A 23045-nucleotide genomic window follows, 5' to 3' on the forward strand; every position below is an offset into this window, starting at 1 on the left:
AATTAATTAGTTCCCAATCTATGGATTTCACCATAATAAAGATGAATAAAGATGTTAGAAACATTTCTGGGATTTTTATTTAAGTTTATGAACCATGGGACCAACACTATAATACATTTTTTGTTCAGTTTGGGAGCCATTTTGGATATACCACAACTGTTTTTCAAAGAATGTGCAGTTTACTAGACCAGTGTTGTTAAAAATCAAACAAGGGACCTCAAACATCTTTAAAATAACAGTTTAATAATAGTTTTACACATACAAATTTAAGAAATGTACAGTTAAATTCATTCATCCATTTTTAAAAGTCAACACAAAAGGCATCACTTATATAGAACAGAAAAATAGTAAAAGGCAAAACATTAAAACAAATGGTAAGAAACAAAGGACAATGACATTCAACTAGTTTTGACACCTGAGCGGTAATTTGGACTTAGGTGGTGTTGCCTGAGATTCATTTTCTGCCATCTTGGAACGACTGAGGGATTTGTTTTCTTTCTTGTTGGCCTTCTTTTGCTGAAAGCAGAAGACGACAAAACAAATTAAAAGACATGGCTTAGACATGAAACAAGAGAAAACTACTTCACTAAAGAGAAACAGGCTAACTTTACCTTGAAGAAAGGAACTCTTCCATTTTCATAGCACATTAGATTTTCATCAATGTAAGACGGCTCTGTGACATTGCTGTCATTGTACACCTCGTCCTCCAGAGAGTCCTGTGACAATTACAGTAAAAATAAACATACCACTCTGTACACAATGTCAGAATTTATTAATACATGCTCAACAGCAAAGATGTGTCAATGTAAGTCAGTGTATGCAGATCAGTTAATGGAATCATGATCCATGTACTCAGCCAGATCTAAGAACCATGCTACCAAGCCCAGAAAAATTGGAATCTAAACAACCTCTCGTGTACCTGATCAACCTGCTTCTCCTCCTCCTCCAACGTGTCACATTGCAACAGGGCTGCCTGCAGCTCCTCCTGCTTGTGGCGGAGATTCTCCAGCAGTTCTGCCCTGCTCTTGGACTTGTCCAGGACACGTGGGTACACAAAGTCTCTCCTCTGAGGAGTTGTACCTGCCCAGACAAAAAAAAGGAAAAATGAAGACCTCAGTGAATCAGACCAAGATTGTACAAAAAAAAAAGGCAGTTTTATGTTACACTGTAATAAGTAACTGTCCAACTTCAATTGAGTACTGACTAAAACATCTACACGGTCAATAGAACTCAACGCCTGTGGTACCAACTCATGTCAATAATATTTTATATCACTTGATGTTTTCAAGTGCAGTTAAATACTAGGTTCTTGAGTAAATTAACTACATTTGTGCTCTGCTAATATAAAATTATTATGTTTTAGTAAATCATAATTATTGAATAGGTCTAGGTCTATTTAATAAGTTACGCTTACATTAGTTAAGTATAACTATTAAAAGACAAAATATGAAGGAGAGTCAGACATTTGAGAAAAATCCACTGGATTTGTACATTGTATTAATTTATAATAATTAAGGCACTAATACTGCTATACAACGAGACTGTTCGAGCATTGTGGGTAATTCATCCCCCCACTTTTATAAAATATTTTATTTTATTAGCATTTTTTAAGGACAAAAAAAGTATTTCCAAAATAGTGTTAAGGAGTTAGCATTCTTATGAGGTTAAATTGGCAAGATGAATGGATATCAAAACCATGTGGCAAAGTTATGTTCTCCAATAAGACAAAGACAAATCTCCCATCAAAAAAATAAATGCAGCATGTATTGCAACAGCTTTACCAAGAGCAAGGTGAATGTTAGATAATGCCTGCTATGGTGGGTGACAGACTTAAAAGTTACTGTTAACTAGTAGTACAAAAGGAATTTCTGATGATGATTAATAATTTAAAAAGGAGCCTATATTTCTATGTTGCCAAAATTACAAATTATAGTACATGTAAAGTTAAGTGGCAATGTCACTTGTTTCAATCATCACTGCAATGCTTTGACTTGAATTCCACAACAGGTTTCCACAAACAAGTTAGCTCAACTGAACACTGCAGATATTCATTAGGCTCACCAGTTGGGACATCCTGTTTGAGTTCCTCGCTGAGGAACCGGTGGACACGAACCAGGCCATCATCCACGTGGGCCTTGAGTTCAGTCTGTTGATGTTCCAAGGTGTTCTGATCCAGTGAGGTTTTCTCCTTCATTGACATCAGGTCCTCCTCAACCTTCCTTTGCTGCTGCTTCAGCTGCCCACTCACCTCCTGTACCCTTTCCTCACAGCACTGCTCCACACTCTGATAGACACCAAACGAAATCAAAGAGGTCAGTTTCAGTAACAATGGACGATCAAGGAATTACAAAACTAAGCAATTTGGCAAAATGGAAACTGAAGGCAGCACCCTACAAAATTGTTAGCTAAAACAAATAAATTAACAGAAAAACTACAGGAGACATCAATGGTCCGTTGCATAAAACCGCACGGCAGTTAGCCAATTTTATGTAATCATGCATAACATTCGGAGTATCAAGTTTACCAGGAGCAAGTTCTGAGCGGATGCGTTGTTCTGTCTGATCAGGGTAAGCTGAGCCTGAGCCCGGGAGTCAGTGCTTTCCATGGTGGAGGCACACCACTGCAGGCTCTTCTCACCCAGCTGGGTCAGAGAGCTGTGCAGGTGACTGCAGTAGTTGGAGCACTCCTCTACTGTGTGCTGGGCTTCCAAGGCATTCTGATTAAACTCAGAGATCAGGCTGACGGTGCTGGACTCCATACACTCCTTTTGCATGGTGGTCTGGTTTTCAAGAGCACTGACTGACCTGGAGAACATAATAGGAGTTTGAGGCTTTGTAGAGGCTCAAATATAAGTGATGACAGTGACATGTACAGTGGATTTTAAAATTCTACACACCCCCGTTAAAATGCCATGTTCTTGTGATGTAAAAGAATGAGAAAAAGATAAACCATGTCAGAACTTTTTCCACCTTTAATGTGACCTATAATGTGAACAATTCAATTGGAAAACAAAAATCTTTGAGAAAAAAAAAATAATAAAAAACTCACAATAACCTGGTTGCATAAGTGTGCACACCCTTAAACTAACACTTTGTTGAAGCACCTTTTGATGTTATTACAACACTCAGTATTTTTGGGTAGGAGTCTATTAGCATGGCACATCTTGACGTGGCAATATTTCCCCACTCTTCTTTGCAAAAGCGCTTCAAATCTGACAGACTGTGCACAGCCCTCTTCAGATCACCTCACAAATGTTCAATTGGATTCAGGTCTGGGCTTGGCCATTCCAAAACGTTAATCTTCTTCTGGTGAAGCCATGCTTTTGTGGATTTGAATGTGTGCTTTGGGTCGTTGTCATGCTGAAAGGTGAACTTCTTCAGCTTTCTAATGGACGCCTGAAGGTTTTGTGCCAAAATTGCCGGGTATTTGGAACTGTTCATAATTCCCTCCACCCCGACTAATGCCCCAGTTCCAGCTGAAGAAAAACAGCCCCAAAGCATGATGCTGCCACCACCATACTTCACTGTGGGTATGGTGTCCTTTGGATGATGTGCAGTGTTGTTTTTGCGCCAAACATACCTTTTGGAATTATGACCAAAAGTTTAACCTTGGCTTTATCAGACCATAAAATCTCCCCACATGCTTTTAGAAGACTTGATGTTTATTTTTGCAAACTTCAGACGGGCTTGGATGTTTTTCTTTGTAAGAAAAGGCTTCCGTCTTGCCACCCTAACCCATTCATATGAAGAATACGGGAGATTGTTGTCACATGTAGCACACAGCCAGTACTTGTAAGAAATTCTTGCAGTTCCTTTAATGTTGCTGTAGGCCTCTTGGAAGCCTCCCTGGTCTTTTCATCAATTTTGGAGGGACGTCCAGTTCTTGGTAATGTCTCTGTTGTGCCATATTTTCTCCACTTGATGATGACTGTCTTAACTGTGTTCCACGGTATATCTAATGCTTTGGAAATTATTTTGTACCCTTCTCCTGACTGATATCTTTCAACAATGAGATCCCTCTGATGCTTTGGAAGCTCTCTGCGGACCATGGCTTTTGCTCTGAGATGCAACTAAGAAAATGTCAGGAAAATCCTACTAGAAGAGCTGAACTTTTTGTTATTAATCAGAGTCTCTTAAATGATGGCAGGTGAGTAATGACTTCTATTTAACATGAGTTTGAATCGGTTAATTCTGAACACAACCACATCCCCAGTAATAAGAGGGATGCACACTTATGCAACCAGGTTATTGGAAGGTTTTACATTTTTCCCCCTTGAAGATTTCAGTTTGTTTTTCAATTGAATTGTTCACATTATAGGTCCCATTAAAAGTGGAAAAGGTTCTGACATGATTTATTCATTCTTTTACATCACAAAAACCTGGCATTTTAACAAGGGTGTGTAGACTTTATATCCATTGTAGAAAGACAATGCAAAGGACCAAAGTCCATTACATTAATGGCCCAGTTAGGAGCCTAGTTGTACTTACGTTTGGAGTGTCTGCTGAAGGGAGTGGACAGGGACATGCAGGGAGTCTGAGGCATTCATCAGGCCAGCATAGCTATTACGGTTCTCAATGACCAGGAGATTCAATTGGTTCTGTAGACACTGAATCATTTGGTTCATACCCTGTAGGACCACAGACAGAATGCGTATTTTTTATGTGCTCCATCACTATTGGTCTTAAATCACTGAAGCCAATATCCATATAGCTTGTGTCTTGTAAAAATAGTTTCATTTTCATAAAACAATGCACTTGCATAGTTTTGATAGTATAAATGTACTGTAAGATGAGAAATGGCAACTTGGAAAACAGTTTGGTTAATACTAGCTGGTAACGACATCAGCTCTCTGCATTCACAGCCCCTTAAGTAACACTGGTTCTAGTTGAATATTCAACACTGCATCTCAATCAAAATATTGCATTTTTATAGAAGGCAGAAATTAGGTCTCTTTTTTACAATTTTACTATCATCTTTAGCTAAAAAGCAAAATGACCTGAAGATGGGGAGTATGAAACCCAGAGTTAAGTCTGAAAACCAGATGCTTTTGTTTTGACCACGCTTACGCATCAATATCATGCTTTCTATGTTACAGGATGCAAAACAATTTTTTTACTGCTGTATTTTCTCTCCGATCCCAATTGAGAAGTCCAATTAGCCATTACACTCTTTCCTCCTAGCAGCAACTACCAGCCGGTCTTGGTAGAGCAAAAGATTGACACGTCAAAAAAATCTCATTAGGTCATTCAGCTTCTTATCATACGGTTTGCCCAACTAGGAAATACTAATCTGAACCTACACAGTCAACAACCATGATGGGGAAAACGTTTAACTACTCTAATTCCAGTGAGTCCCAAGCCATACCGTCTCATTTTCCTTGTCTGCTCTGCTGATCTGTTCCTTTAGCTTCTGGTGCTCAATTTTTAGGGAGTCAAGACCTTCTGTAGCCATTCCCCTCAGGGCAGCCAGGTCTTGGGCAAGTCCGCTGAAGAATGACATCATCTCCACCTTCATGGACTCCAACTTGGGGGGGATGGGGGGGAGAGATAATGCATTCAAGAATCTGTCTATTGTCAAATTTATACTCTACAAAGTATTATGACACCAATAAATATATTTTAGCTAGCGTCCCTTACCCTTGTTGCCAGAGAATGGCGGCTCTCCAACGTTTTCTTCAGGCTTTCATTCATGGCTGTGATGGCACTGAGGCCCGGCAAAACTTGGGCCAAAAGGACAACCTCAAGCTCCATCTTATGCTCTTCCTTTAATAAAAATGGGGGGGGGGGAAAGTGTTCATCATGAATCCACTAATTTCTACTCCAACAGATGTGGACATGTACCATATGAGAGAATATTAGACATGGCTTCATCTTTATCCTTACCAAAACCTGGTGCAGGCTGCATTTTGCCTCCTCGCACAGTGACTCTTGTTCCATTATTTTAGCCTGACACTTGGTCATGCCATCAGTAACCAAGTCTTTGAGGCCACAGAAGGATGTAGCTACGGTAGCCATGGACCCTTTGAAAGCTTTGTCATTCACTGTGAGAAGACCCTCTGTGAGCAAAAGACAGACATTTGACAGTAAGATCATAGTTGCAAGTTAAACACTGTTTGCAGAAACTTTTGTTAAATCACAAACATCTGTTTTGCCAATCAGGGATGCAGTTTGAACACTGAGGGCAACATTAACTATTTATTGTTTTTGAGATTGCTCACATTTAGTCATTTGCTGGCAATCACTGAAAAACCACAATATAAAAAACCATTTTAAAGCAGATTATAGTTATGAAAAGGACCGGACTATTCAGGGCCACTCAAAACCTGTATCAAATTATTCATTTGAGAAACAACTATTCCACAATAAGGTTTAAAATAAAGGTTGACAAGATTCTGATGCTGCCAATGAAAAATATACTTAAAATATAATGCTGCCAATAATACTGTATCTCAAATTTCTAACCAAAAGTAAAAAGCCAAAGCAATTGACAAATCATATCAAGTTACAATTAATTATTCACAGCTCTAATAATGGCTGCTCACAGTGCTTCCACCAAGGATTAACTCTTAAGGGTGAAGGCCTATGCAATAAAGACCCCGTCATTTTCATATAAATTCAGAAACAGTTGTGTAAATGTGCAAGTGTAACAAACATAACCTAACCCTTTTACATTCACTAGACACTGCATAGCACCAGTCGACTACAAGATGCTCACCAACTGAGGCTCTGTAGGAATCCAACATGCTTTTCTGCCTGATAAACTGTTGTTCTGTGGAGTTCTGCATCTGGCTGAAAACTGCATCCATGCGTTCAGCGAATGTCATCTGGATCTCAGAGTTGTGCTCCTCAACTTGCTTTTTCCTCTCCAGTTTGGCATGCAGGCCAAAAACATCTTTAGTGCTAGCATCAACCGTCGTCAGCAACTGAGAAAAATACGAAATTAGAATTTGCCTAAAACCATTTGAATACACAGTATTTTGTCAAAGATGTCACCCTAACCTTGTCTGCAGTGTTGTACAGCTTCTTCTCAGTGGTAGCCAACTCAGACACCATCAATTCCTCTTCTGTGAGCTTCAGCTTAGTCTCTTGCAGGTTCTTGTGAGTCTCCTCGAGCTTCTGTTTCTTCTCTTCTAGGTCATTGGTGCACTGGTCCAGCTTCTCCTTGCTGTCATCAAACAGCTCTGTGACCTGGGGAGGAATGAATTGGTCAATGAACCTGACACTAAGAAGCAATTGAGTATTACATTTCAATTAAAGCCACTAAAAAAAAAAAACATTCATGATTTAAAATTGTTAAATAACGTCCCTGGACAGCGAGAATATATGCAGACATAAATCAGTCGATACTACAGACAGCATAACCCAAAACAAAGCAAGTATCCAACTATGGGGACACACAAAGTGCAGTGCAAATTGACTGAACACTATCCATTGTGTGCGTGTGTGGTTGTGGAATGAAGAACAATTCCCGTTTGTAAAAAGAATTGAACTTGTTTACCAAAAAGACAAAAATTATTAATACAAACCCAGGTTCCAATATTTTTTGTAAATGGATCATTTTTACTCACACTTCCACGACAGTATGACCTGTGTGACAAATTGACTACTTGCATACAGCCCTACAGTAGCTGAACGGATATGGCACACCGGTCTATATGGAATTCAATACGAACATATTCATCTTATTTGCTCAAACAAGCATAGTTTTCTGCCATATTGGAACGACAGTGTTTTTCCTCTTTTTATTTCCCCCTTTCATTTAAACAACATGGTTTGAAAATAAAATGCAATTACTTTTCACAGCATCAACACTAACCACCAGGGTAACCCGAACCAGATAATTTAATTCTGTTATTGTAGGATCTAAAATCGGGAACAGAATTAGACTTACCCTCTTCAGTTCCTCCTCCACAGCTGCAATTCTGTCAGTGTATTCTGTTACCTGCTCCTCTAGGGAAGATATTGTGCATGACATGTTCCTGGTGGAGGATAAAGGATGGTTGAATCACACCTTCTCAACAACTGATTTAATTCTAAACAAAACTTCAGTAATAAAAATGTGATTCATACACAATATTTTAGTGTTAAACAATGGGCACTTACTCATAGTTCTCAGATGACAGATACACTCCGTTCTTATCACGAGTGGCAGCCAAATCCCGTTTTAGACGTTCAATTTCTTCTGTGTATTCCTGATGAAAAAAAAATTCTGTCCCATGAATAAAATAGGCTACGAATAGGTTTTACCCAACCCTAGAGAACAATTTTTCAAACCGAAGGACCTAGGCAAGTTAGTTAACTTCACACAACTTACTCTGTTCTGAACCATGAAGTAGCCTATGCCTAATTTCTGAACAGCAGAAATACAACAAAGAAGGTTCTGGCCTTACCATAATGTAACAGACATGACAGTTGTAGATGAAGCTTTAGAAGATCTAAGAACATGATCCATGTTTTGCGATAATGTAGACTAAATCTATATCAAATAAAAATGCAATATTCATAGTCACAGCCATATTGTGACTATGGCTTCCTCCATAGCTAGTTTGTAACCATGAAAACAAATGACCTCAAATCGCTAATTAGACTAATGCAAACAAAGTGACAGCTAGATTTTATTGCCAGGTTCCATTGCTATTCCATTGTTTTCCAACACCTATACTGCCAAAACTCTAACTACAGCAATTTGGATTCCCGTAAAAACAGAATTGCAGACACTCAGAAAAACACATTTTCAAAAGATATTGTACTACCCGGCAGAAAATGTAAACCACACTAAGTCCCAAGTTGGTCAATTTTTAAATATTTACCTTGATAAGAGTTCTCTTAGTCAGCTTCTGATTCACTTCAGGCTTGTTCATTATGTTCTTGGCCCTGTTCGCATAGTCCAGGGTACTCAGAGTTTCCTGGGGATTTCATGAAATTCAAAAGTAAGTATAACAGATAAGGCTTCAAGCAAGATATTATTGTGAAGACGGAGCCAGACACACCTCCAAGTTGATGGAGGCTGGGGAAACTGTGGCAATGATTGACGTCTTGGTACGTCCTCCCAGCGAGTCCTGGAGGATGCGGGTTAGTTTGGACTCCCTGTAGGGAACATGGGGCCTCTTCTCCACCAGTGCAGTGATCACCCTGCCCAGTGTCAAAAGAGACTGGTTGATGTTTCCAGCCTCACGTGCCCGCTTATCCACAGCCCCAGACCGGCCAATGTTCTCACTACCTGCAAGGTCAACCTACAAGCGGAGCGCAAGACAGATAATGCATTTAAGCTGCTGTAGGTTACAGAGGATGAGGTGGTATTTTCTGTACAAACAAGACCAGGAACATCATAAACAAGCCTGAACACACATCAAGGTTAACCATACCAAGTTTAATTTTCCAATCTTGACCAGTTCCTCTCCTTCAACAGTGATCTCCTTCATATGAATTGTGACAGAGAACACTGAGTGAGAACGACTGAAAAGACAAAAAGGGAGGAGATCAATGGAATCCAAACCCTGAAACAGTAACACTCTGGGCTTGACAAGCATAGAGGGTTAGACATGCAGGTTTACCTAGAGTAGGCATTCATGAGAGTGGAGGCAGTCTTTCTCTTCGCAGATCCACGCTCCAGAATCTGGTACACCTCATTTTTGTTGTGTACTGTGATTTCTTCAAGGCCCTTGATGATTACACCCCTCTAAAATAAGGAGACTATTTTAACCCTCAAACTCAGTATCTATGCCTTACGTAAATAACATATAAGAAATGTTTCAATGACTATAGGATACCATTTAAAATAATTTCACATTAATTATGTAGTGATTTAGTAAAGTAATACATTATATTGTTAAGATAAACAGTATGTCATAACAATGCCAAGCACTTCACGAACTAAACAAAACTATGATTTCCATTTTAAGTGTATCAATAAAAACCTGTACATTGGCTTGGGTTTTAACCAGCTTTGCTCAGAAGAGAAATTCCCAATGAAAGTAAAAAACACAATAGCAACAGTCTAGTTAAGTGTCAATCTGCCATTGCAGGGCACAGAAAAATGCTCCAAAAACATCAAAATTCATCCTTTTAGAAAGACAACACAGTCAGTATAATTATGTAGGACTTCACAGAAAAAAAGGTTCCTTTCATATTTTATCAATGTCCTGTAACTGCAGAATGAGACTAAGGAAGACTTGATAGTGGCTAAAGAGAAACTGTAAAAAGTGTTTAACTTAATTTACACCAAAACATGATTTTCTGAACTTGTCACAGGATACTACATGCACTTAAAACACACCCATATTTTCACTTCTGTAAAATTTGATACATTTTCATATGATGCCTGTCCTGAACTCCGTTCGTAGAACAAGGACCTTATTACCCTAACTGCATGTCATAACTTAAACCTTAATAACAAAGGTTAAACGGCAGATTTGTCAATTACAACCTTTGAGGAGCACGTTAACAGCGGGTCTGACGGGAACAGTGTTAATGCTTTTGTGACCAGGAACATAATGAGAAAATGGATAGTACCTTATTACGTGGATCATCAAACAACTGAAGGCGTTCAGTGACATCGGGAGATGGACTCAGCAGGTCAAAGAGCTCTTCATTGTAGATCTCCAACAAGGAAACCTTGACAGAAAACTCAGTTCCACTGTCAGACAGTTTCTCGAATATCTGATGAAGGGTACGGGGAATGATACCAGCAAGGGGGTCCTAACAGAGTCAATTTAAAACAACATTAGTACACAGAGTAAGGAAAATAATAAAAAAATAAGTAAATCCCAAGACCTGCAAGAAGTTGTTATACCTCTTCCCATGTAAATTCTTCATCAGGAGATCTTTCTCCTTCCATTGTGAAGGTCTTTCCGGTTCCCGTTTGGCCATATCTACATGGCAAAAATGGGAAGAAGACAGTTTCGAAAAATCTCTTGCATAAAACCAACAGCCAAACCAGCAGTTTACAATTGCAACCTTGTGCCAAATCTTGTCCTTACTTACGCAAAAACTGTACAGTTGTATCCACTTATCACTTCATCCAAAATAGGGCACACTACACTCTTGTACACTTCAATTTGTTTGGCTGCGGCACCAAACACCTGCGGGTTCGATAACATTTTAGTTGACCATTAATAGTACCTACACGTGTAAAACAGACCAGAAGAATTTGAGCATTTTATTATTTTATGAATTGCTTCTCTATCAGACATGCACTAAATTACTTACACTGATTTATTACGAATTTTATTTTATGAAATTACAACAACAAAATAATTAAAATCGTTTTTATTAATAGCGGTTTTGGAAAACAATGGAAATTAGGCCAACTTAATAAAATAAAAACGTTACACTTGCAAGATATTTACAGGAAAAACGTTACATTCAATTTACCATGTCAAAGGTGTATGTTTTCCTAGCGGCTTTGTCGCCGATCCCTCCAGTACGAACATTGATCTCTTTTCTGTTTTGATCAGTATCAACGACTCCATGGGAGCAAGACTTGCGTTCAGCGATGTTGAAGGGTCTGAAGAAGTAAACAGAAGTGACTAAAACCCGCGAACTATACAGTTAGCTTAACGTTATGACCGCGACGGTCTACCGACTGATGTTTCATTCATTTAAAGCCATTGTAGTAACAGTATTTAGCTAACTAGTTAGTAAGCAAACATGACTGAAGTTACTCATCTAAATCCCAATGGGTTTCATAGTTACCTATCAATAAAGTATAGTTCAGATAACTAGCTATAAGCAAGCATACCTGCATCTCACAACGACTTGAATATTTCTCCCTTCCTTATCTTTCTTGGCGACATTGAAAGAGTTGTGCGAAGACATGTTTGCACTTCAAATACTGCAAACGTCAACTGTAACACAAAAACACAAAGGATGTTAACATAACATTACAATCGGACTACTGTAGTTAACTACTAAATTAACCAATAACAGGAACATAGCAAGCTACGTTAGCTGGCTAACGTTATATCAAGTATTGTTCTGCGCTAAACTAACGTCGGGTAATATGAACAACTTTTAACTTTACGCTGGCTTAATTACATTTTGAAAAGCATCCTTACCTAATGGCTGCCTTCTTTTTGTTGATCAGTTTTTATGTAAATATCAAGTTAGCTAAATAATAATTAAATGTACAATTAAATGAAGCGTGCCAACGCTGTCGCCTTATCGTGGGACTTATTTTTTTCAAAAAACATTTCAAATATTTTTCGTTCGAGAAGAATAACCAATAGCTAAAGCGGTATATCTAAAACGCGATTTCATTGGCAGTTTGAGGTCACATGGAAAATGGAGGGGTGATGCATCACGGGACATATACAGTAGAGAAAACCTAGTGTTTGATCAAAGAGCGGATAACACTCCCGCCCAGCAGAGTTTTGACATGTTGTGTTTCCGTTGTCATGGTGCGTCATGCGGTTGTTTAACTAATAGTATTAGTCACGAAATCGAAAGGATGCGCATTTTCTTCGAAAGTACCAAGTGTTACGATTCCAAAACGACACATTATAACAAAGAACAAATTGTTCTCGTATTAAGTGCTAATTTTACGTTTTTGAGATAGAGCCCAATTGACTCCCAGTCACTCATTGATGGAGTGCAGCACTATCGCAGTCAAGAGTTTCCCATCTCCCCAAAGGTTTCTCCGATTGGGACAAACGACCACTTCGCGTTCGGGTTAGCCACCAGAAAAAAAGCTCGAGTGTATACTCTCTCTTCATTTGTTATAAAACTACAGCTCAAAAAATAAGAATGTCGTGGAAAAGTTCATTTTTTACGTAATTCAAATAATAATGTGACACAATATATTCTAGATTCGTTTCACAAAATGAAACACTTCAAGCCTTTTATGTTTCAATCTTGATGATTATGGCTTACAGCTCATGGAAATAAAAAAATCTAGCATCTCAAAATATTAGAATTTTAAAAAATTACAAAAATGTCCACCTGAGAAGAGCTCTAATCAAATAATTAACTCCCTGAGCCTTCAATCTCTCAGTTTGGTTCAGTACACACAACCACAATCATTGGGAAAGACACTCATTGACACTCTCCATGAGGAGGGTAAGCCACAGAAGGTCATTGCTGAAAGGGCTGGCTGTTCGCAGAGTGTGGTATCAAAGCATATTCATGGAAAGTTGACTGGAAGGGAAAAGTGTGGTAGGAAAAGGTGCACTAGCAACAGGGATGACAACAGCCTTGAGAGGATTGGCAAGCAAAGCCGATTCAAGAACTTGGGGGAGCTTCACAAGGAGTGGACGGAGGCTGAAGTCAGTGCATCAAGAGCCACCATGTACAAATGTGTCCAAGAAATGGGCTACAAGTGTTGCATTCCTAGTTTCGAGCCACTCTTGAACAACTTCAGAAGGGTCTTACCTGGGCGATGGAGGAAAAGAACTGGACCATTGGTCAGTGTTCCTTAGTCCTCTCTTCAGATGAAAGTACATTTTGCATTTAATTATTAACTCAAGATATAGCAATTACTGTTTTATTCATTATTCCTTTTTATGGAAAACTCTATAGTTTTATTTTGACAGAAGAGTAGTTTTGTGAATTTTTTATCAAAAATTGTAATTAATTCATTGTTAAATGTAATGTAATAAAATGAGTAAAACATCAAGGAGGTAGAGATTAATCAAGAAGAAAAATTTTAAAATAAACAATTTAACAGGTTGTACAATGAGGGCAAAAATGGTAATCAGTCAGCCAGAAAGCAAGGTAGTACAAGGCACATATGGGCATAGATATACAATATTTAGTGTTTGAGATTTGCATAAGGCAAGTGTATTGGACTGGCGAAGTGCACTGGAATGGTAGAGTCAGTCATCATTACAAGAACGTAATCTGTGATTCATTATTGCATCAAACATCAGGATAAAAATAATACTTCCTTCTTGTTCAATAATTTACTTTAAACCGGGTTTTGTTTTTAGTTGGTCATGTCTGACTTATGCAATATGATTACTAATAACTGAAAATATAAATTGGGAAACACCAAATCATACAAAGAGGACACCGTACATGACAGTATGTTGATAAACATTGTTTTCAATCGTCAATATTCTACTAGTATTTTATTAAGTTTTCCCAATATAATATAAAGAATTAGAAAAAAGATTACAACGAATCAATAACATGCTTCCATGCAGCTCTATTGGCAGTTTTTTTCCCCTTTACTTTCTACGTAGGACCTTGTTCACCTCTACTCTTTGTCTCATATTTTAAGACATGACACCACCCATCAACCTTGCAGAGCACAGTCATCCATCTCCTGGGGGGCATCCACCCACACATCCTAGTGGGAACAAGGGTTATTCCCCTGTGTGAGTCTCTCTCTCTCTCACACACACACACACACACACACACTCACACAAACACCACCATACAGACAATTCCGACAGTTTCCCTACCCAAATGTGATTATTCAGCAATTATAATGTATAACAATCTTAATCTGTTTTTGAAACTCTCAGTAAAAAAGGAAATAATTGTTTCAGCCCCTTATTGGCCACTCCGTTCACTGATTTCCTTACTTTCAGTACAATAATATTTATTTTTCCTTATCCAAATTGACATCAGAATCGGACAACAGTGCCAAGCAGTATATAAAGTCCTATTCCAACTACAATGTTGCTCGTCAGAAATGGAGCGGTCTGAAATATAATCCTTCACACAATCAGTGGTGGTTGGGTCTCTGAGATGAGCTACTCCTGGAGGTTTATCGTCACGAGAGCAGCTGTCACCAAGGCCACACCCCTGGCATGGGGTTTGAGTGACCCAAACACCTCCGGTTTCTCCGATCAAAGAGACCTTTTCTATTACAATGTGCTGGGTCTAACAATTTCACTTCATTATCATAACAATTTTCACTGCGAGGGTGGAAGCATAGTCAAGTGGGAACAATCCTATTGTTTCTTTTTGCATCAGTCTCTCAGAAAAAGAAACATTATATGACCCACTCCATTAGAGGATTCTAGCGGGTAACATTGGTCGATCACAAGTTAGGGGACTGCCGCAGCAGAAGCATCTCTTCCTCTCTCTCTCTAAGGCCCTGGGTGTTATTGTTTCGGCGGCCTGTGGAAGAGACTTACCAGTACCATCATTACATTACAGGTAAGCAATCGCGGGGCTCCTTCATGTCTGTGAGTGGGTTTTCTTTGTCCCCTGCTGTTGAATATTCAGGAATCCCAGGACCAGTTTACCCAGACAAAGATTAAGCATCCTGGATTGATATGCTGTATAGATTTAGAATTGAGCATACACTCGTGAATAATTCACTGTTAATGTATGAATTCTGAGCATGCCATTCACTTTAAGACCACAGAATAATTGAGTGTAACTTTTAGTCCACAACAAAGCTTAGTCTGTTTCTTGGAGACAATTTATTGGTTACAGTATTGTTACTTTGAATTTTTAAAGGAAATATGTAGATATGTCTGAAAAATCTAAAGTGTTGCAAACTATACAATATAGTATACGCCCTATATATAACCTACTATGTATTCAATTAAGCTATATCAGAGGAGGATATTTGCAAATACATCAATCTACTCTTCATTAAGCACAGTATTTTACTCTACACACAAAAACAATTTATCTTGAGTGCCATTGTATATTGAAGAGCTGCATGGTTATATCATTGTATATTGAAGAGCTGCATGGTTATATCATTTTTAAGAAAGTGTTCTGAAAGCACGTGTTAAAGTAGTTACAATACAGTGCTAAGACTTATTGGTGTTGTCAAGTTGATCTTAAAGCTTATGAATGTGGTTTAAATAATGTGAGATTAGGAGTGATTCAAACATATACATTAATCCCATTTAAAAAAGCACAATAATAAATGGATTGTCTCGCCTGGTCTAAATGTTAAGCTTACTGAAAATCGAGAAGAAAATTATTGTTTTACTATGTATTATACGTTTTACGAAAAACCAGATTTACAATAATAAAGCATCATCTCCTATATCAGCCTAGTGTTAGCAAACAAAGATCTATAGTAACAAAAAACACACATGACATTTGATTAATCGTCATGCAGAGGTCTTCAGACCCCCAGATGACACTGAGGCATCACAACACAAAACGCCCCCCCCCCCCTCGCCCCTCAAATTCAGCTCAATGTGGCGGCGCGTGGGCGAGGGATGCAAAGAGGGCACCATTCCCCACGGAGGTCCAATGTGCACCCTAACGGCCGGACACTGAAACAGGACAAACCCCCCATCTGTCCGAGGGAGGCTGCGTTCACACAATACTCGAAAATTTTTGTAACTGTGGGCGTTGAATTGGGTACTTAAAAAGGGATTCCTTTCCCCCCTCCAAGAGGAGAGAGAAGTTAGGGAGGGAAGACTGCGCACTGGCTATTTAGGATGTTTGGTTGACGAATGTTCATGTTGTTGCTGGCATTACAATACAGTGGCTCTCCTAACATTTGGGTTCAGGGAACACTTCAGTGAAGATAGTAAAATAATCCAGCAAACCCTCATTGTCAGAATTGAACTCAAAAGGTAAAAACAGCATACAATTACTTTTACTATGACTTCAGCAGGTCATGGCTTAAGGAGTCAAGTCTTGCTTTACATTTCTAATATCCTGTAATTTTACAAATTCTTTGTAGTTTTAACCCTCAAAAAGTATTTTCCCTTAATTTTTGATTTGTACTAAACTAAAATATACAATATTTTAAATGTTATACAAATGTTATACAATTTTGGATCATAAGTCATATATCAAGGTCATTAAAAAAAATAATGCTAAAATCTGGTTATTAAACAGATTTTATAAACCATTTGAACATGACGAATAGATCATAAATCTTCAAAACGTTAAAGTTTATTTACTTATATCTGAGAGGTATATATAGTCTGGCAATGGACAAAATTATTTTGGGTTGTTTATACAGTAGCTAAAATAACAATGAACATATTTAAATTAAATAAGAGTGGTGCAGTGTCTATGTGAAGGATAATTTACTTTTAGAAACAGTTACACCAATACCTAAACAGTTTGATGTAATTAGGAACTTGTCAAACTCTGTTTGGGTATTAAGTCCAAAGATCATTCCCATTATCAGGCGATGTTATCCTCTGTGACAGAATAGCAATTAGCGGTACTTGTGGAGGACATGTAGTGAGCAGCCTCATTACCTGTGTGTCATGGTGGATGTGTAGGTCTTGAGACAGTGTTTACAGGGTTTGCCTCAGCCCTTGCATTAACAAAGATGCCCAATATTATTTAATACAGTGGGATGTTGAGTAGGTTCGGATATGTAATACATATTTTCAGTCTGTACATATTTGGCAACTTAAAAGTAAAGAATGATTAATAGTCTCTCCAATGACCCTTCTGTATACTGGCAACAAATTAATAAATTTAAACTGTAAAATAGGTTACTGGCAGAGACTTAAACATTAGATCATTTTTACCATGACAGTCATATAGACATTAAAAGCTCATTAAGTCTTGAAGCAAATATTCTTGGTAAAAAAAGAAAAGAAAACTACAGCTAAAACTATGGTTTAACTATGGTTAAAGTAACAGTCAGTGGTTCAATAAAAAAAAATCTGCTCAATGGAAGAGGAAATATCTACATGGGAACTGGGTTAAAAATGAAGTATTTTTCGGAAATGGCACTTCACTGTTTTTTTGTTGTTGAAATTACAGTGTAAATACTCCATATTTGGATGGAGCAATTGCAACAGACTGCAAGAATTAATTAATGATGATATCATTTTGAAAGTTACTTTTCAATGCTATGACCGATAAAAAGGACTCACGTGAGATTTCAGGATTAATGATGCGCTCTGTGATGCTGGACACTAGTAGTGAAAGTGACACTGTCAAGCCAAAAAGGGTCCCAGAAAATTGTTAACCATGATTTGTGCCCCGTGTTATCAAAACCATTTGCGTTTAACCTTGAAAATTCATAGCTAACTGAGGTATAAAATGGGAGGTATAAAAAAACATGTTATTAATATTAGTTTCAAACTGCATATCAATAGTCATCATATTTAAGATAAGAAAATGTAATATTATTGGTTTATACTAATCTAATAAGAATAAATGGTTGGTATAGTATGTCAACATATTTTTTGTAAAGCATGATGTGACGTTTCTCTCTTTTTAAAAATTTGGCCACACATCGAAGTAACTTTTTCTTTGCATTCCAGGTTATCGTGTGAGTGAAGACAAAGGCCAGCTTTGAGTTGTCTTTCCTCTGCAACTTTGCGTAACATCAGAGACATCAGGCAGTATCATAGAGAGGTTATCAATCAGAGGTGCAGGAGAACACTGGAATCCCTGGGGTGTCATTAATTTAGTGCTGATACAACGCTAGCCCCTTCGTCCCTGGTGTCTACCTCAACTTAACCACTGCATCTTTATGCAGGAACTGTGAGCTGCAACATGGCACAGAGTCAACATGATATAAACCACATGTATGCTCTGCCACCTTATTCTGGTAGCGGAGAAATGTACCAGGACCAATCAACCTACTTGGCAAATTCGACCTGCCCCACATCCTATCCACAGCCCTCCTACTCATACACGTCACCAAAGTCATCAGTGGACAGCACTCTGTTAACCATCATGCCAGACTACAGTGGGTTCTACCAGCCAAATTGCCAACGTGATATACAGGCTTTTCCTGATAGAAAAGCATTGTCATTTTCACTGGATTCTCTGAGGGTTCCTCCGCCTCTGACGCCTCTGAACACGATACGTAATTTTACGCTTGGGGGACCTGCAGTGGAAACCCCTTGTTTACCCAATCCTTACAACACTCCAAATGTACAGCTTAGGCCAATACTGAGACCCAGAAAGTATCCCAACCGCCCAAGCAAGACACCTGTCCATGAGCGACCATACCCGTGCCCAGCAGAGGCCTGTGACAGGAGGTTCTCCCGGTCCGACGAGTTAAGCAGACACGTCAGGATCCACACCGGACACAAGCCTTTTCAGTGCCGCATCTGCATGCGCAGTTTCAGTCGCAGCGACCACCTAACTACACACATTCGCACGCACACTGGAGAAAAACCCTTTTCCTGCGACCACTGTGGAAGAAAGTTTGCCAGGAGTGATGAGAGAAGGAGACATGCAAAAATCCACTTAAGACAAAAAGATAAAAAGTAATGAATGACCCTGTGACAAGTTATTAATTTGGGTTCATTTATTTATGGTTTAGACAAACGTTGTTTCCCGGCAGCACCAATATATTTAATAATATCCACATCACATGCGCAGAGTAATTCATGAAGATTTATGGTCCTAAATAAAATAAACACAGAATTGGTCAGTTACCTGCAAATGTGCTCAAACACAAGTGATTAGTACATTAAGAGTAGGCAAGGAGCACAACTGGAGGGGTCTCTGATGACAAGTCTCACTCCCTCTGCAGTAAATAAGCCTATGACATGAAACATCAGCGGGAACCCTTTAATTTCATACTCTGACATCCTCTGTCCTCATCTCCTTCCCAAAACCCATTGGACGAGGAAGCAAGACGTCTCACTTTGACCTTTTTCTCCGTCAGGTTCTGAAAATGAGGAAATTAGGGAATGAGGAGAAAATATCTCAGTTTCAAACCCCTCACATCCAATGTTAACCATCCTTGAATTACAGCAGGGAAAGGAGTGCAATGACTAATATTACTGAGATAGACGTCTGGCTTGGGATGGTGTGTTCCAATTATCATCATCTACAGTGGATTGCACAAGTATTTACCCCTTTGGAAAATATTGTTACATTGTGAAGTGTGAATAATATGGATTTACTGTCTTGTAACTCAGACAAAAAACACATACATACACAGACTATGTTGATGTGAAAAAGTAATAAAATAAATCATTAATTAAATCTGTTAATGAAATATAGTAATTGGCTCATTGCAAAAGTATTCACCATCTTGGTTAAGCTAAACTTAAGAGTCAGGAGTCAAATTTGGATTTACAATTTCCGATCACATCCACTGCAAACCATGGTGCTTGACTCCAAATACCTACCTTCAACCATTGTTTGAACTGTGCATCTCGAACACGCGCTCTATATTCTGCCTAATCTAAGTCCTTGGCCATCCCACCCGTACAGGGGAGGGCTGCTCCCAGTCCAAATTCTTCTTTGTTGTCGCACCCTTTGAAGCATGGATAGGAGAGTCTCTGCAAAATTTCAGAAACCTTCTGAACAACTATCTTTTCAAAAAGCAACTACAATAACCACACCTGCTTTATGTTGAGAGTGGAGTTTACAGAAAAGCATAGACAATGAATCTCCATTAGTCCACTAGTATGGGAGTTATGGTTGTATTTTTGTCTGACAAATCACAACAATGTGCAAAACCTTTAACACAGCCAGCAGAGCAGTGTTGCCTGGATTGCTCTCCCTGCACAACTGCGCTACTTTGAAAACAAATTGCTTGAAAGTCGGGTTTTTGGGAGGCGCTCCTTTTAAATTGCACCAGCTCAGCTGCAATGGAATTGCTTTTATCAATGAAGTATCTAATCATTTCACCTGGACCTGCTGGTGCAGACTGCTGGACAGTAAGTCAGGCTGTTGTTAAGTAAATTAATGATCTGGATGGTAGAGTTGGAAATGTGTGTGCGTGTGTATACTGAGAGACCTCAGGAAGCTGAGGCAGCAGTGTGACAGAGAACTCTGTTAGCACCATTCGTTTAGCAAAGGGCGTTACATGGGATTTGTCAAAGAAACACCGGGAGAGGTATACTGAGTCAGCATTTGCCACAGCACTTGCCAAAGAACCAACCTGCTCATTGATTGTTTAGAATGAGCAGTCCCTCCACAACTAGTGTCTTAACCAAAAGTAGTAACCGCAGGTAAGAGTGAAGAAGAAACCGAAACAAATGCGTTGTAGAAGTAAAAATATTATCTGTCGTTGACAGAATATGTAAACATAAATGGCCCAGTAGCGCTGTCTAGAGCTGCCATGAGACAGAAGTTTGTGTGAGATGAAAAGTAGCATTAGTTCTAGTGACTTTCCAGGGCGGGATTTGGCCAAATATTTTGAAAGAGAGGGTGGAGTACTTGGTTTCCGTTCCAATCTCATGTCCTAACACATATGGACTCAGAACCTATATCAAGACATTAGTTCTGGGTAGATTAGGAAACAATGTAACTATTTTTGTATTAGATATCAAATCATATGTTATTTCTTTTATATTAAAGGTTTGGCATCATTTTATAATGATTTGCTTGGTTTTTGGTTACAAGTCAATACATTTTTCTTTCAACTTTTTGATTTAGAGCTCAACATCCACTCTTTAACGGCAGGACAGTTAGAAGCTGTTCATTGAAAGTCTAATTTTAAAACTTCGGTCAAACCTTATTGACTATTAACTGTAACAGAATTTCCACAACCATCCTGATTGTAACAACCCTGCAATTTAAGCATATTTTAGGAGCTATGCTTCCTACTAATCTTTAGAATCCACAACAAATATCAAACTTTATTAAAGTCCTAGTGCAGTAAGAATCCTGTTTTTCATGTTGAATTGTTTTTGTGCAACAGCTGATGAAACAGACTGGAAGCGTGAAATATATATTTCCTTATGAATGAAAATAAATTCTATCAATGATTGAAAATAGTCTGTGATCCCTTTTGAAATTTTTGGTGGAAATGTGTGGCAATAATAATTGAACAATAGATTCAATAAACAACTCCTGTTGTGAGGGTTCCACAGCAGCAGGGAGACTGCCACATCAGAATGAAATAATTCCATTATTACTGTAGATACATTTTCAACTATAACAAATATTATTTATACCCATAAATGTAAGGATGTTGAAATCAAGAAACAGCTGCATTGGTTCTTAAGAATTCAGAAAATTATTTCTCAAACAATATATATTTTTTTTTAATTTGTGGGAAGTAGCCCCAGACCCCCAACAATAGCTCCTGGGAACATAATGTGGAATAGTGATGGGGTCTGAATACTTTCTGAGTGCACTTTAAGTTGAGCAGCAGATTATCCTCTCACTACAGTAAAAGAAAGGTTGCTATCCCAGATAGCAAGGGAAAAACAATATATACACCGATCAGCCATAACATTATGACCACCTGCCTAATATTGTATAGGTCCCCTTTTGCCGCCAAAACAGCCCTTACCCCCACTAGACCTCTGAAGGTGTGCTGTGGTATCTGGCACCAAGCAGCAGATCCTTCAGGTCCTATAGGTTGCGAGGTGGGGCCTCCATGGATCGGTCTGCAACATTGCTCAGGTAGGTACGTGTCAAAGTAACATCCACATGAATGGCAGGACCCAAGATTTCCCAGCAGAACATTGCCCAAAGCGTCACACTGCCTCAGCTGGCTTGCCTTCTTCCCATAGTGCATCCTGGTGCCATGTGTTCTCCAGGAAAGCGACACACATGCACGTCATCCACGTGACGTAAAAGGAAACATGAATCATCAGACCAGGCCATCTTCTTCCATTGCTCCGTGGTCCAGTTCTGATGCTCACGTGCCCATTGTAGGTGCTTTCAGCAGTGGACAGGGGTCAGCATGGGCACCCTGACTGGTCTGCGGCTATGCAGTCCCATACTCGACAAACTGTGATGCATTGTGTTCTGACACCTTTCCATCAGGACCAGCATTAACTTTTTCAGCAATTTGAGCTACAGTAGCTCGTCTCTTGGATCAGACCACACAGGCCTGCCTTCGCTCCCCACATGCATTAATGAGATGCTGGGTCACCGCATTTCCTTCCTTGGACCACTTTAGATAGGTACTGACCACTGCAGACTGGGACCACCCCAGAAGGGCTGCAGTTTTGGAGATGCCCTGACCCAGTCGTCGAGCCATCACAATTTGGCCCTTGTCAAAGTCGCTCAGATCCTTACGCTTGCCCATTTTCCCTGCTTGTAACGCATCAACTTTGAGGACAGAATGTTCACTTGCTGCCTAATATATCCCACCCACTGACAGGTGCAATGATAAAGAGATTATCAGTGTTTTTCACTTCACTTGTCATGGTTCATAACTTTAGGGCTGATTGGTGTATATACATGCATAGTTCTGTCCTAGCGCTTTGCTAAAAAGCAGGTTTT

At 39.0% G+C, this 23045-nt stretch overlaps 2 protein-coding genes across 2 annotated transcripts; one reads left to right on the forward strand and one right to left on the reverse strand.

Annotated features, from left to right (window-relative positions):
• Nucleotides 1-222: 222 nt before the first annotated feature.
• kif11 (kinesin family member 11) lies at nt 223-12200 on the reverse strand. Its single transcript, XM_010869868.4, has 23 exons — nt 12056-12200; nt 11740-11845; nt 11373-11505; nt 10983-11080; nt 10792-10870; nt 10512-10697; nt 9554-9678; nt 9365-9455; nt 8990-9232; nt 8810-8905; nt 8103-8191; nt 7891-7978; nt 6999-7187; nt 6715-6922; nt 5883-6055; nt 5637-5762; nt 5365-5523; nt 4488-4627; nt 2525-2804; nt 2062-2284; nt 920-1080; nt 612-716; nt 223-516 (listed from the first exon to the last, which is right to left on the reverse strand). The coding sequence occupies exons 2-23, from the start codon at nt 11814-11816 to the stop codon at nt 403-405; spliced, it is 3183 nt and encodes a 1060-aa protein (XP_010868170.2). The 5' UTR covers nt 11817-11845; nt 12056-12200; the 3' UTR covers nt 223-402.
• A 5542-nt stretch (nt 12201-17742) lies between these two features.
• Nucleotides 17743-19182, forward strand: egr2a (early growth response 2a). Its single transcript, XM_020047064.2, is given in 2 exon segments — nt 17743-17764; nt 18325-19182. Coding segments are annotated over 2 exon segments (816 nt in total). The 3' UTR covers nt 19119-19182.
• Nucleotides 19183-23045: the final 3863 nt, after the last annotated feature.

The sequence above is a fragment of the Esox lucius genome, chromosome 6, assembly GCF_011004845.1.
Source record: "Esox lucius isolate fEsoLuc1 chromosome 6, fEsoLuc1.pri, whole genome shotgun sequence".
NCBI lineage: Eukaryota > Metazoa > Chordata > Actinopteri > Esociformes > Esocidae > Esox > Esox lucius.

Coding starts and splice junctions, on each gene's coding strand:
- kif11 (XM_010869868.4), bottom strand. CDS start 11,816: ATGTCTTCGCACAACTCTTTCAATGTCGCCAAGAAAGATAAGGAAGGG. Junction 9,456..9,553: donor CTCATGAATGCCTACTCTAG/GTAAACCTGCAT, acceptor TTGTCTTTTCAG/TCGTTCTCACTCAGTGTTCT. Junction 1,081..2,061: donor CAAACAGGATGTCCCAACTG/GTGAGCCTAATG, acceptor TTGTCTGGGCAG/GTACAACTCCTCAGAGGAGA.